At 54.2% G+C, this 13,914-nt stretch overlaps 1 protein-coding gene and 1 pseudogene across 1 annotated transcript; one reads left to right on the top strand and one right to left on the bottom strand.

Annotated features, from left to right (window-relative positions):
- Positions 1-7,783: 7,783 nt before the first annotated feature.
- LOC144145911 (heat shock protein 68-like) lies at positions 7,784-10,017 on the bottom strand (annotated as a pseudogene).
- A 773-nt stretch (positions 10,018-10,790) lies between these two features.
- On the top strand, positions 10,791-13,003 carry LOC144145910 (heat shock protein 68-like). Its single transcript, XM_077677749.1, has one exon. It carries the CDS (start codon positions 10,991-10,993, stop codon positions 12,914-12,916), a length of 1,926 nt encoding a protein of 641 aa, XP_077533875.1. The 5' UTR covers positions 10,791-10,990; the 3' UTR covers positions 12,917-13,003.
- Positions 13,004-13,914: the final 911 nt, after the last annotated feature.

The raw sequence follows: 13,914 nt of genomic DNA on the forward strand, positions 1-13,914 counted from the left end.
TTCGGGTATAGTTCCCACCTTTGACCGCCGCTAGTTCGTGTCGCTGCGGACCAACCCTCGCTAAGGTCCCTGAAAGAACTAAGGTAGCGCCAACTGCTCCCTCCTTCTCCGCTGCCCTCCTCTTTTTTCTCTCCCCTCACCCGCGGCGCCGCCGTCCCTTTAACTCCGCGGCGGGGCCGCCATATTTGTTGGCCACTTGAGAGCAGACGCCCTCGCTACGCTTCAGGGCGCTCGCTGCAGTTTGCTCTTGTTTTCGCGCCGAAATCGCTCTTTGGTAGCATTTATAGGATTTCTAGAGCCCCGTTTTACCAACACGCACTGAGTGATAGTGTTTTGTTTTATATTTTCGTCTACAAGGGGATATTTGCGGGGCGGATGCCGCTGGCGCATACGCACAGCGCGGTTTTTGTTTACGTGTGCGGCATTCTGTAACACCTCAGGATAGCTCGTGAATGCGAAAGGATCGAGCGTGGACATTTCAAACTGCTCTGTTACGGTAGTTCCGTTCTTGCATTCGCGTGACTGTGGTCGTGCAATCACTGCACAGAGGTCTTGCGCACGGTTCGCGGCAGTATACAGTGCGCTTCATTCGCAAATGCCGTAGTTCGAGCGCTGCGCTGGCGTCCTTGCACTCGCCTTTCTTGCGATAATTGTGTATCCTCAGCGGCGTTCACTCTGCGCCCGCTTTTACTAACGACCTACAGCCTACCTTAATTCCGCGCAGTTTAGAGTGCTTTGCCGTTTTTGTAGAAATGTTTCCTTCACCTTCATGTCGTTATAGGCTGCTGTGAGTAGACTAAAAACATACACATGCTGTTGTGCGTGTGTGCACGTACAGCGACGTGAAAAGCCCCTGCTTCCCCGACTTCGCAGCCGGATACACTAAACTACACTCGCGGCCGTACGTTCATGTGCGAACCTAGTGAAAAACGCAGACTTGTAATTCTGGGAATACGCGCCAGAGAAGACTGCGATCAATCGATCGGGTAAACTGAAATTACAGATTTGTGGCCTCTTATTTCTCATACGAACCAGAGATCGAGTCCCTCTAGGTACAAATTATGTAACTAGTTACTGCAGTTAATTAATCATGCAATACGTTTTTTCACCGGGCGCGGTCGTTTACAGCCGTTATTAATGGAGGCGCCTGGACAGAATTGTTTTGTGCTGGGATATATTCTGGCAGATTTGTACATTGCACTAACACAGGGATAAACCCGAAAGAAATTCGAAAGAGGACCAATGTCACGATGATTATCAAGAGAAAACAATAAATCAAAAAAATGAATTGGTGCCAGCAAATAGATATTTTATTGGAACAAACGTCCGTAATGACGTCGTGCAGGTGGCTTGTGCTGCTGACGTGGCTTCCCGTGAGAAAAAATGTTGGGAGTGGCATTTGGGTTTAGTTTTTTTAACGCCAAGCTTCTCCAATATCCGTTGCTCAAATTGATCCGTGAAATAATCCTATTGAGAAGGGAAAAAAAAATGTCGCCACCGAGTTTGAGATGCGCCACAAACACTCCGCAAATATAGGCAATAATGCATTGCAGAAGGGAGTTAGTGACTGTTCTACCGTAGCATGGTCAAATTCGTGTTCGCGCATCTGCTCAGTGCCGCGTCCGCTCAACTCGCTACACTAAACCCGTTTAGCAAGCGCTTTGCTGGACAAAAATACGTCTGCTGAAAATAATATAGTCGCCCAGTTTGTTTTGGTTCAAATCGCAATGACTGGATACGCTGCGCCATTGACTACTAAGATGAAGTAAGCGCGCACACTGCAAATGTACGGCATCACGTGTAATGCAAACGTAAGTCGTAATTAACGTTCCTCTGTGCATACACGGAAGAAAGGGCGTACAGCCGTTACGGTGCGAATATGCATTTGAAGTGCTCATTCAAACGTGCGCGAATTTAATAAAGCGATAACAGATATTGCGCATCAAACGTACGTCAACGGCGCGGTCACTATATTAGCTAGCCGCAATTTTTTTTTCTCGCAACAGCCTCAATTTGCGCCGCACCGACCAAGCCCATATTACGCAGCAAATCACTCCGATGTCATAACAACGGGATTATAATACCACCCGGGTAGCTAACACACAAAACATGACTTCACGCCAAAAAGAGCGTACACGCACTCGGAACGCACACGATACATGGTCAGACGCAAGCTGCCGTCGGCCAAAACAAGCATGAATTCAGGTGAACAATTCTCGCGTCACGAAAACCTTACGACAACTGACTGAACATGCTACGCCGCTGATATTGATGCTGGAAGTTAAGCGCGCACATGACAAATACACGGCCTCTTATCCAAACCAAAGCTTACGACGGGACGAACTCGGCGCTGCGCGCAATGCCTACTCAGAACAAAGCGTGGACGACGGTCGCGAAGGGAATACGCATTTCTTCGTAAGTGACCGCTCAAGCTCGCGCAGAATTTAACAGAGCAAGAACAAGCATTCAGAAACTTACCTCGCAAAAGAGTGATGGTAGCGTCGGCCTGAAGTATGCCCGTTCAAATCTATGCAACCAAACTTTTCTCCTTTCTGCGTCGCGTTTCCCGGACGGAATAACGAAGTCTTGTGCCCTGCCTGACGATATTCGCGCTGCCTAAGGCACAACACATCGACACCGAGAAGCAACCTAAAACGACACCGGTGCGACATTTTTTCGAAACGAGCAGCTAATTCTTACTTTGCTATTAGCTGGCGCCTACGATAAAGCCGGTACTGAAGCACGGTGGCGACGGTGGCTCGGAAGCCAGCAATGGCGTCGCAGCGGCGGAATTGCGCAATGTCCCAGCCGGCGAGGCATCGGAGAGGCGACCCGGCGGCGGTGCAAAAAAAAACAAAACCACGTGACTTTTCCCTTGGCCAATGGCGCGCGGCGTTCGCCGGCGAAAAAGAAAATGGCAAAAAACGAAGTAAGAGAGGAGCGCGGGCGAGGGCGAAAGGCGGCGAGATCTAAAGATGGCGCTACCTTAGTAATTTTAGGGACCTTAACCCTCGCTAGAGTTCCTGTATATAGCTCCCGCAGGGAGCTGCGGGAGCTATATACAGGAACTCTAACCCTCGCTAGGGTGCCTGAATGTTCCTCCTCGCCGCCCCGGGCGAGGAGGAACATTCAGGCACCCTAACCCTCGCCGGTTGACCTACAGCACGCGCGGGGTAGGTAGAGCGGCGGCGCGCGCGCACTTGCCACTGCTCTAGCCCTGCCGTGGCTACACGCGATACCTGTCCGTGTAAATTTACATGTGCGTCATTAAAATAGGCGACTCCTCCCCCCTTCTGAATTTTCGGTCTAATTGGGTCAAACAGCCTAACATTATCACTCGGAAGCGCCTAATCAAAAAATTGAAAGAAACATTTTAACTCGGGGCACATGAAGAAAAATATGCGAGGCCTTCATATCTTATCAGCGACTGTATTATATGAAAATGGTGAGACAGGCAAATAAACACGGCACTTTCCGTGACTGAAATTTCATTTCTTATTTTTTATTTTTCCTTTCGGATGATGCCTTGGTTTGCACGCGCACAGGGCACGACCAGTGACGCGAATGATTTCCCGTCGAGGGAGATAGGGTTATCGCTTAGCTAAACGTGATTCTGCTATTCACGCTCCGGTCGGGCTGAGCGGCCCGCCGGCAGCGAAGCGCACTGTCAAAAACACACAGCTGCTCGGCCAGAGGCGATGCGTCGACTAACAGAAAGGCGGGTTGGAAGGGCAGAGGGTTGGTTCGAAGCGCCCCCACTGTAAAGAATCTGCTGTATTGGTTCCTTCTTGGGTGCGCAGGCCGTATGAAAGTGCGCGCTCGCCGCTGCTCCAGTCCGGCCGTGGTGAAGCCTGCAGAGACCGTTGCGGCGATAAAACACTGTCACGCAGCGGGCGCTCCGCCCTGTTAGCGGAGCTAACCTCACCTCATTGGTCCGTTTGAACGAGGCCCGAACCCGACTCTCGCCGGGGAGGCGAACGCGCGCCCTGCGCGGGGGTCCGTTCGGGGGAGACGCTTCCAGGACGCCGAAGGCGTTGGCCGAAGGTATGTGACGCTTTCTTTACCAGCCGGCTGCCACTCTGTGGCGCCGGCGAAAGCCCACCAGCCCTTCCGGCTGCGGCCCGTGCCTAAGGCTGCTCCTGTTGTCCCTACGCTTGCATATAGTAAGGCCGTACCTACCACTCGACGATCACGCCGTGCAGTACGCGCCTGTGAGCGAATGGGCCCCGTCTCCCTCGCTGCTGCGAGCCGATCTGGCCAGCACAGCAATGCGCGCGCGCACAACGTGCGTGCACCCCGGAATTTGCCCTGACCGAGAGCCCACTGGCTCTGCGCCGACGAAACGCGTGCACTTGCGCGTGGCGCCCCATCGCCCCTTTCACCTAACGGGAAGTACGTACCTGTACTGTAAATTGTGTAATTGGGACTGTAACATATGTGACTAGAATGTTAGTATAAAATAAACGTCTTCCCTCCGTACCCTGGGCATATTCCTTTGTCGCCCCTGTCTCCACCTTCCCAACAGAGGCGGTGTTAAGTTGGCGCGACGGCGTTTCAGTTTCGTGAGCGTGCTCAACTAGCTCGACCCCACGGTGGTTCCTCGCGGTGTGCATGAATGCCTGCCTTGTTCAAAGCTAGCGTTATGCATATTGCGAGGTAGAGAGACCACACTACAAAAGGCTGGCCAGGCCTCCGTCCTAACATGTGCCAGAAGAGAATAAAAAAATTGCCTTCCAGTGCCGTCAATACTGGGCATTTGTGTCCATGCCTTGAGTGACCTAGCCTGAGGATAGTGATTGCAGCTTTCTTGGGGTGTTCTTAAGGAAAGCGGGAACAGACGAAGACACAGCACGATGCACTAATCCCAGTGGAAAGCTTGTTAACAGAGAGCTAGGTAAGCATGCACATGAAGCCAGTCAACTATTTCTTTAGCAGTAACAAGGCCATTTCGCCTGCTCGTGCTTGTGTACATTCATAAAGGGGGAAAATTTAGCTTGCATGCGTGAGTGGGCGTCTCTCCTTCCGAGCTAATGATGTTTGAACCGTTGCGGTGGAAAATGTGCGTCAAATTTCTCTCAGCATGGTGGCCTCACCGTATTTGCAACCATGGAGAGGGTTTTTCCAGCATTTTAATTGCCCAAGTATTCATTAAGTCAGCAGCAATAATTTTTCCACATCTTTATTGGCCAATTCTTATTTTTTTGGTCTAATGCCTCGCAAGTTCCTTCACAAACCTTCTACTTTGCGAAATTGCTAGAACAGTGCAAAGATGGGATCGGGTAAGAGGACGGGAAGAGATGCCACCGGCTTTCCGTGTTTCGTCCTTGCACTGCTTAGTTCATCAACGAAAATGTATGCACCAGCGCACTCTCTGCACACAACCACATCGCCCGTCAATTTGAGTGAACGTCTATGGATCCTTTTCTCTGCTATGGTATTTCATGTACATTTTAGAAGTGATCCTTCAAGTGGTGTTTTTTCTGATTGGCAATTGATATATATGCCAATTAAAAAATAAACATTGGCAACTGCCACCCTTTAATGAATTAACAAATATTTGCCGGATATATGCATTGAAATAAGGGGAAATGGGTTAGGGCACTGAGCAGAGTTGGAAGAAGCAAGTCAAATGATTTACATGTTATTTGTGTCCCACTTTGTCTACATCTCTTTAGTACCTTAACCCTTTTTTCAGGAAGTTAAAATGAAAACTAGCTCAGCAACAAGCTTTCAGGATGAAAATTAAGGAGTACGTTTCCTTCTCTGCAAAATAGTTCGCGAATAATGGTAAAGAGAACTGACATTTTTCTACCATCCAACTTCGCGAGTGATTTCCGCACCCTTCCTCATCACTGCAACATGAAGCTGAAGGCCTCTCTCGTAGACTCGTGCTCTAATCCAGTGCTGTACCAATATATTATTTCTTGTCTCACGACTTTTCTCATCTCACAGCGCTCAAACGAGTTATAGGCTTTCCCCTCCTTCTGTATTCCCGTATCTTCGTAATTGTCAGTTTTCCAAATTACATGACCATCCAAACACCGCCGCTCCCTCTTAATTTGTCTTCCACCCTAGGTTTGCGCTTTAATCCAACCTCCTGTGGTTCTTTCAGATAAACTTTCTTTCGTCCTCTTCTTTTGCGATGTTTAGTTTTTAGGGGGTGCCGCATATACCTTTCTTTCAAGTGACAGAGCTATAGGTGCACCACTGTTCTTATTACACCGGACTGTGCATCCAGTGCACTCCAGCGCATACAAATATCACTCCTGGTTTTCTTCTCGTCGTTTGAACTAGCACTGACAACATCAGAAGGCCTGTCCAAATAACCTGTACTATTGCACTACGTAAGCTGAAGGCAGCTGCTTGCCTGTCCATCGTTACTTTGGAGTTCACTATACTGATCTTAAAAAAAAAAATTCCCCCCCACCTGGTCTCCAATAAAGTTTATTCATCATCATCATCCCCCCCACCTCCCCGAGGGGGATTGTGAGGATGCAGAAATGCGAACGTCGAACGCAACGTCCTCGGGTACCATGCGAGGAAGGCAACGCACAACCTTCGATACGTCGATGGGCACGTTCACCGCCTGTCCCTTGATTCCAAACTGCCCGTTTCCTCGAGTCAGCCGCCTGATGCTCATGAAGGGGAGTCGAGGCGCGATGAGCCGCTCTTCGACCGGGTTCAGATCGGGAAGATGCGCCGGCCGAGGAGGATAACGGTAGCCAAAACTCACGCAGCCCTCCTCTTCGCAGCTTTGTCTTCTTCTCCTTCTTCTTCAGCGGTTCCCCTACGGGAAGATGATGATGGTGGTTGAACAAGAAGCTATCTCGTGATGGATTGTTTGGTTGGCCAATCCCTAGGGGCGTCGTGCCACAATCATCATCAGACGCGCTGCGGACGCCGGCCAAGGGACGATAACGGTAGCCAAAACTCACGCAGACCTCCTCTTCGCAGCTTTGTCTTCTTCTCCTTCTTCTTCTTCAGCGGTTCCCCTACGGGAAGATGACGATGGTGGTTGAACGCGAAGCTATCTCGTGATGGATTGTTTGGTTGGCCAATCCCTAGGGGCATCATGCCACAATCATCATCAGACGCGCTGCGGACGCCGGCCAAGGGACGCACGACAACCCCCGACTATAATAATTTCTGCATAAAACTAATCCAGCCACCAGGTTCTGCCTTCATTCCATATGCCATTGCCTCCATCCTACAACACAGCTGCACAGTAATTGTCCTTTCCCTCTCCATGACGGCAGTCAAAACACTTCAAGTGGGCGGTTTCAAAAGACCAATGCTGTTGCAACTGGTGTTTGCACTTGTTCGTGTCGCTGATTTTTGCGAGAAACCACAAGAGTGCTATCTCAAAAAGCTGTGTCAGATAAAGCTGTTCACATTTCTCACTTCGCGACTTCTTATCCATCCAGACAATGATGTGTCCAACCTGTGTTGTTTTGTACACAGCCATTTCTCCGTCTGCACACATTTGGACATGGATTCTCTCATAGCGGGTCAGTCTGCTGAACAGGAAGCAATCCTGCATAGTTTGCAAGGCACGATCGCACTGATACTCAGGGCTACGGCACAACCAGTCTTGTTTACAAACTAAAACTTACCTTGAACACTAAACCCCCTGTGCCTTTAAAATGCATTGTGTGCAAAGGCCAAATCAATGAAGACGCTTTGGGCGTTGCCGCCGATCGGGAAGAGAAGCCCGGGGCCTCAAATCTTCCACGAAAGACGCGAAACAGAGAGAGCACATTAGAAAAAAAAAAAAAACACAGTTTATTCGGACAACACAATCAAGGGGTGACGATGGCATTGTACAGTGAGTGATTTATAAATTAGTTGACTAGCTATCTCTAGGGTAGTTCAGTCCACTTCCTCCACCGTGGGTCCCGCCTGGTGCGGCGCTGAGCCGGCGTGCTTGTGTGGTGCCCCCTGCTGTTGGTGGAGCTTGCTCATGGCTGGCGAGCAGGCCTGCTGGAGCTCCCGGAGCCGGTGCTCGTACTCGTCCTTCTCGGCCAGGCCGTTGGCGTCGATCCAGGACAGGGTCTCCCGGCACTTGGAGAGCACAGACTCCTTCTCGTCGGGGGAGAGCCGGCCCGCGGGGGCCTCTTCGGCCGCCTGCTTGACCCCGTAGACGTAGGCCTCGAGCGAGTTCCTCGCGGCCACCCTCTGGCGCTGCGCCTCGTCCTCCTGCTTGAAGCGCTCAGCCTCGGCCAGCATGCGCTCGATCTCCTCCGCGGAGAGTCGGCCCTTGTCGTTGGTGATGCGGATGCTCTCCTGCTTTCCCGTGCTCGAGTCCCGTGCAGACACCTGCAGGATGCCGTTGGCGTCCAGGTCGAAGGTCACCTCGATCTGGGGCACGCCCCTCGGGGCCGGCGGGATGCCGTTCAGGTTGAACGTGCCCAGCAGGTGGTTGTCCTTGGTCAGGGCCCGCTCGCCCTCGAACACCTGGATGGTGACGGCGGGCTGGTTGTCGGCGTACGTGGTGAACGTCTTTGACGTCTTGCACGGGATGCGCGAGTTGCGCTCCACCAGGCGGGTCATGACCCCGCCCGCAGTCTCGATGCCCAGCGACAGCGGTGCCACGTCCACCAGCAGCACGTCGCGAATGGCGTCGCTCGAGTCGCCGCTCAGCACGGCCGCCTGCACCGCAGCGCCGTACGCGACCGCCTCGTCCGGATTGATGCCCATCGAGAGCTCCTTGCCGTTGAAGAAGTCGCGCAGCATCTTCTGCACGCGCGGGATCCGCGTCGATCCGCCCACGAGCACCACGTCGTGGATCTGCGACTTGTCCATCTTGGCGTCGCGCAGGGCGCGCTCCACGGGCTCCAGCGTGCTGCGGAACAGGTCCATGCACAGCTCCTCGAAGCGGGCGCGCGTCAGCTTGCTGTAGAAGTCGATGCCCTCGAACAGCGCGTCGATCTCGACGCTCGCCTCACTCGAGCTCGACAGGGTCCGCTTGGCGCGCTCGCACGCCGTGCGCAGCCGCCGCACGGCCCGGGGGTTGGCGCGCAGGTCCTTGCGGTGCTTGCGTTGAAACTCGGCCACGAAGTGCTCCACCATCCGGCTGTCAAAGTCCTCCCCGCCCAGGTGCGTGTCCCCCGCCGTGGCGCGCACCTCGAACATGGAGCCCTCGTCGATGGTCAGCACGGATACGTCGAAAGTGCCGCCGCCCAGGTCGAAGATGAGCACGTTCTTCTCGCCGCGCAGGTTCTTGTCCAGCCCGTAGGCCAGCGCGGCCGCCGTCGGCTCGTTGACGATGCGCAGCACGTTGAGGCCCGCGATGGCGCCGGCGTCCTTGGTGGCCTGCCGCTGCGAGTCGTTGAAGTAGGCCGGAACCGTGATGACCGCGTCGCGCACCGGCGCGCCCAGGTACGCCTCGGCCGTCTCCTTCATCTTGGCCAGCACCATGGCCGAGATCTCCTCCGGGTTGAAGCGCTTCCGCTCGCCCTTGAACTCGACGCTGATCTTGGGCTTGCCCGCCTCGTTCTCCACGCGGAAGGGCCAGTGGCGCAGGTCGCTCTGGATCTTGGGGTCGTCGAAGCGGCGTCCGATCAGCCGCTTGGCGTCGAACACCGTGTTCTCCGGGTTCATGGCCGCCTGCGCCTTGGCCGCGTCGCCGACCAGCCGCCCGTGTCGGTGAAGGCCACGTAGCTGGGCGTGGTGCGGTTGCCCTGGTCGTTGGCGATGATCTCGACGCGGCCGTGCTGGAAGACACCCACGCACGAGTACGTGGTGCCCAGGTCGATGCCGATGGCCGGCACGTCAGACTTCGTTCGGCTTGGCATGATAGCTTAGTTGTCGAACTTGCGTTCTGTATGAACAGCTTTCTGTTTTGGGTCAGAAAATCTGCAGCGCTCGGCCGCGGCGCGGCATTTATACCGTTCGCGCGCTTTTCTCGACGCGCCCAGAAGCGTCGAGAACGCCACTGGCCAATGGGATTAAAGCGGGTCGGTGACGTCACGGCTCCCGCTTCGCGATTGGTCTCTTTCGGGTCGAAAGCACGAGAAAGCTCTGGCGTCGTCTGCTACGGCGACCGCAAGAAACAAAAAACAATAAAACTCGGAACTTTTGCTCATTTAATCAGTTTTTCATTGGTATCACGTTCTTTTGCGGCCGTATATTTTTCCCTTGCTAACGAACAAATATCTCTGCAAGAACAAACTTCATGCAAGGCTGCGGCAACTCCTGTTACGCACCAAAACGGGCGTGATCAAATCGAACCGTCTCAGCCGGCACATGTGCCTAGCAATCGTCTCAAGTTCCCCATCGCACCTCAAGTGCTTAGGGGAACTTGAGACGATTGACCCGAAAGGGTCAATTTGCTTGCAAGGCTGCGGGCAACTACTGCGCAGCGAAAAGAATATGTCCAAATCATACATGCAAAACTGCTGTTTAGCTAGCCCATCGATATCAGGAGAAATTTCCCCTTCGCGCCGGCATTTGCTTTTCAAGGTTCCTGTACTTTCGCACTTGAGACGCACTTGGGAGACTCAGGTGCGAATGGGAACTTGAGACGATTGCTAGGCACATGTGCCGGCTGAGACGGTTCGATTTGATCACGCCCGTTTTGGTGCATAACAGGAGTTGCCGCAGCCTTGCATGAAGTTTGTTCTTGCAGAGATATTTGTTCGTTAGCAAGGGAAAAATATACGGCCGCAAAAGAACGTGATACCAATGAAAAACTGATTAAATGAGCAAAAGTTCCGAGTTTTATTGTTTTTTGTTTCTTGCGGTCGCCGTAGCAGACGACGCCAGAGCTTTCTCGTGCTTTCGACCCGAAAGAGACCAATCGCGAAGCGGGAGCCGTGACGTCACCGACCCGCTTTAATCCCATTGGCCAGTGGCGTTCTCGACGCTTCTGGGCGCGTCGAGAAAAGCGCGCGAACGGTATAAATGCCGCGCCGCGGCCGAGCGCTGCAGATTTTCTGACCCAAAACAGAAAGCTGTTCATACAGAACGCAAGTTCGACAACTAAGCTATCATGCCAAGCCGAACGAAGTCTGACGTGCCGGCCATCGGCATCGACCTGGGCACCACGTACTCGTGCGTGGGTGTCTTCCAGCACGGCCGCGTCGAGATCATCGCCAACGACCAGGGCAACCGCACCACGCCCAGCTACGTGGCCTTCACCGACACGGAGCGGCTGGTCGGCGACGCGGCCAAGGCGCAGGCGGCCATGAACCCGGAGAACACGGTGTTCGACGCCAAGCGGCTGATCGGACGCCGCTTCGACGACCCCAAGATCCAGAGCGACCTGCGCCACTGGCCCTTCCGCGTGGAGAACGAGGCGGGCAAGCCCAAGATCAGCGTCGAGTTCAAGGGCGAGCGGAAGCGCTTCAACCCGGAGGAGATCTCGGCCATGGTGCTGGCCAAGATGAAGGAGACGGCCGAGGCGTACCTGGGCGCGCCGGTGCGCGACGCGGTCATCACGGTTCCGGCCTACTTCAACGACTCGCAGCGGCAGGCCACCAAGGACGCCGGCGCCATCGCGGGCCTCAACGTGCTGCGCATCGTCAACGAGCCGACGGCGGCCGCGCTGGCCTACGGGCTGGACAAGAACCTGCGCGGCGAGAAGAACGTGCTCATCTTCGACCTGGGCGGCGGCACTTTCGACGTATCCGTGCTGACCATCGACGAGGGCTCCATGTTCGAGGTGCGCGCCACGGCGGGGGACACGCACCTGGGCGGGGAGGACTTTGACAGCCGGATGGTGGAGCACTTCGTGGCCGAGTTTCAACGCAAGCACCGCAAGGACCTGCGCGCCAACCCCCGGGCCGTGCGGCGGCTGCGCACGGCGTGCGAGCGCGCCAAGCGGACCCTGTCGAGCTCGAGTGAGGCGAGCGTCGAGATCGACGCGCTGTTCGAGGGCATCGACTTCTACAGCAAGCTGACGCGCGCCCGCTTCGAGGAGCTGTGCATGGACCTGTTCCGCAGCACGCTGGAGCCCGTGGAGCGCGCCCTGCGCGACGCCAAGATGGACAAGTCGCAGATCCACGACGTGGTGCTCGTGGGCGGATCGACGCGGATCCCGCGCGTGCAGAAGATGCTGCGCGACTTCTTCAACGGCAAGGAGCTCTCGATGGGCATCAATCCGGACGAGGCGGTCGCGTACGGCGCTGCGGTGCAGGCGGCCGTGCTGAGCGGCGACTCGAGCGACGCCATTCGCGACGTGCTGCTGGTGGACGTGGCACCGCTGTCGCTGGGCATCGAGACTGCGGGCGGGGTCATGACCCGCCTGGTGGAGCGCAACTCGCGCATCCCGTGCAAGACGTCAAAGACGTTCACCACGTACGCCGACAACCAGCCCGCCGTCACCATCCAGGTGTTCGAGGGCGAGCGGGCCCTGACCAAGGACAACCACCTGCTGGGCACGTTCAACCTGAACGGCATCCCGCCGGCCCCGAGGGGCGTGCCCCAGATCGAGGTGACCTTCGACCTGGACGCCAACGGCATCCTGCAGGTGTCTGCACGGGACTCGAGCACGGGAAAGCAGGAGAGCATCCGCATCACCAACGACAAGGGCCGACTCTCCGCGGAGGAGATCGAGCGCATGCTGGCCGAGGCTGAGCGCTTCAAGCAGGAGGACGAGGCGCAGCGCCAGAGGGTGGCCGCGAGGAACTCGCTCGAGGCCTACGTCTACGGGGTCAAGCAGGCGGCCGAAGAGGCCCCCGCGGGCCGGCTCTCCCCCGACGAGAAGGAGTCTGTGCTCTCCAAGTGCCGGGAGACCCTGTCCTGGATCGACGCCAACGGCCTGGCCGAGAAGGACGAGTACGAGCACCGGCTCCGGGAGCTCCAGCAGGCCTGCTCGCCAGCCATGAGCAAGCTCCACCAACAGCAGGGGGCACCACACAAGCACGCCGGCTCAGCGCCGCACCAGGCGGGACCCACGGTGGAGGAAGTGGACTGAACTACCCTAGAGATAGCTAGTCAACTAATTTATAAATCACTCACTGTACAATGCCATCGTCACCCCTTGATTGTGTTGTCCGAATAAACTGTGTTTTTTTTTTCTAATGTGCTCTCTCTGTTTCGCGTCTTTCGTGGAAGATTTGAGGCCCCGGGCTTCTCTTCCCGATCGGCGGCAACGCCCAAAGCGTCTTCATTGATTTGGCTTTTGCACACAATGCATGTTAAGGAAGGCACAGTGTGTGGCCACAGTATTCAGGGTAAGTTCCTTTGTGCAGCCTGGTTAGCCAGTTGTGTGGCCAATGATGATTAAGGCAAAGGCAAAAAAAAATTCTGTGCTGGCATAAAAGTGGCAATAATGAGCTGGGCTTAATAACGTAAGACTGGCTGCTTGTAGATGGGTGTAGAAAATGAAGCAATCTGTTATTCGGACTTTGTAGTTCAAAAAGCTGAATTAAGTTAGTATGGCTAGGATCCCAAATAGATGCAACGTATTCTAATTTCAAAGATATTAAAGTTCTGCAGGGTCGTCATAGACAGCCTAGCGCATGATATGATGGAATAAATGTGCAAATTCTAGGTTAGGTCTGATGTTAAGATTATGCTGAGAACAATAGGGCACGATTACCAGTGGCAGATGATTTAGCGTGTGTATTCTGTCGAATGCCTCTTGCCAAGAAGTACAAATAACTTTGCACTTTAGATGGTCAGGATCCAGTTTCGATGTTCTATAGGAAGATTCAACGATATTTAAGTCACACTGTAGCCTGCAGTTGTCATAAAACCTAATTTGCTGACAAATGATGCAATCATCCGCACAAAGATGCATTGAACAAGGCACATGGTTAGGTAAATCATATTGGGAAAAGAAAGAGACCTAGAAGTGAACCTTGAGGCACACCAGGGATTACATCATTAGGCTGACAATTGAAACTGTTCACCATGACGTATTGGATGGAATTATCAAGAAGTTCCAACCTGTAACTGGGCATCAAGATC

Source organism: Haemaphysalis longicornis, unplaced genomic scaffold, assembly GCF_048455015.1.
Source record: "Haemaphysalis longicornis isolate Haplotype H1 unplaced genomic scaffold, Haemaphysalis longicornis Haplotype H1 scaffold_7, whole genome shotgun sequence".
Taxonomy (NCBI): domain Eukaryota; kingdom Metazoa; phylum Arthropoda; class Arachnida; order Ixodida; family Ixodidae; genus Haemaphysalis; species Haemaphysalis longicornis.

Bases quoted from the DNA above. Each gene is read 5' to 3' on its own strand.
- LOC144145910 (XM_077677749.1), top strand. From the start codon at position 10,991: ATGCCAAGCCGAACGAAGTCTGACGTGCCGGCCATCGGCATCGACCTG.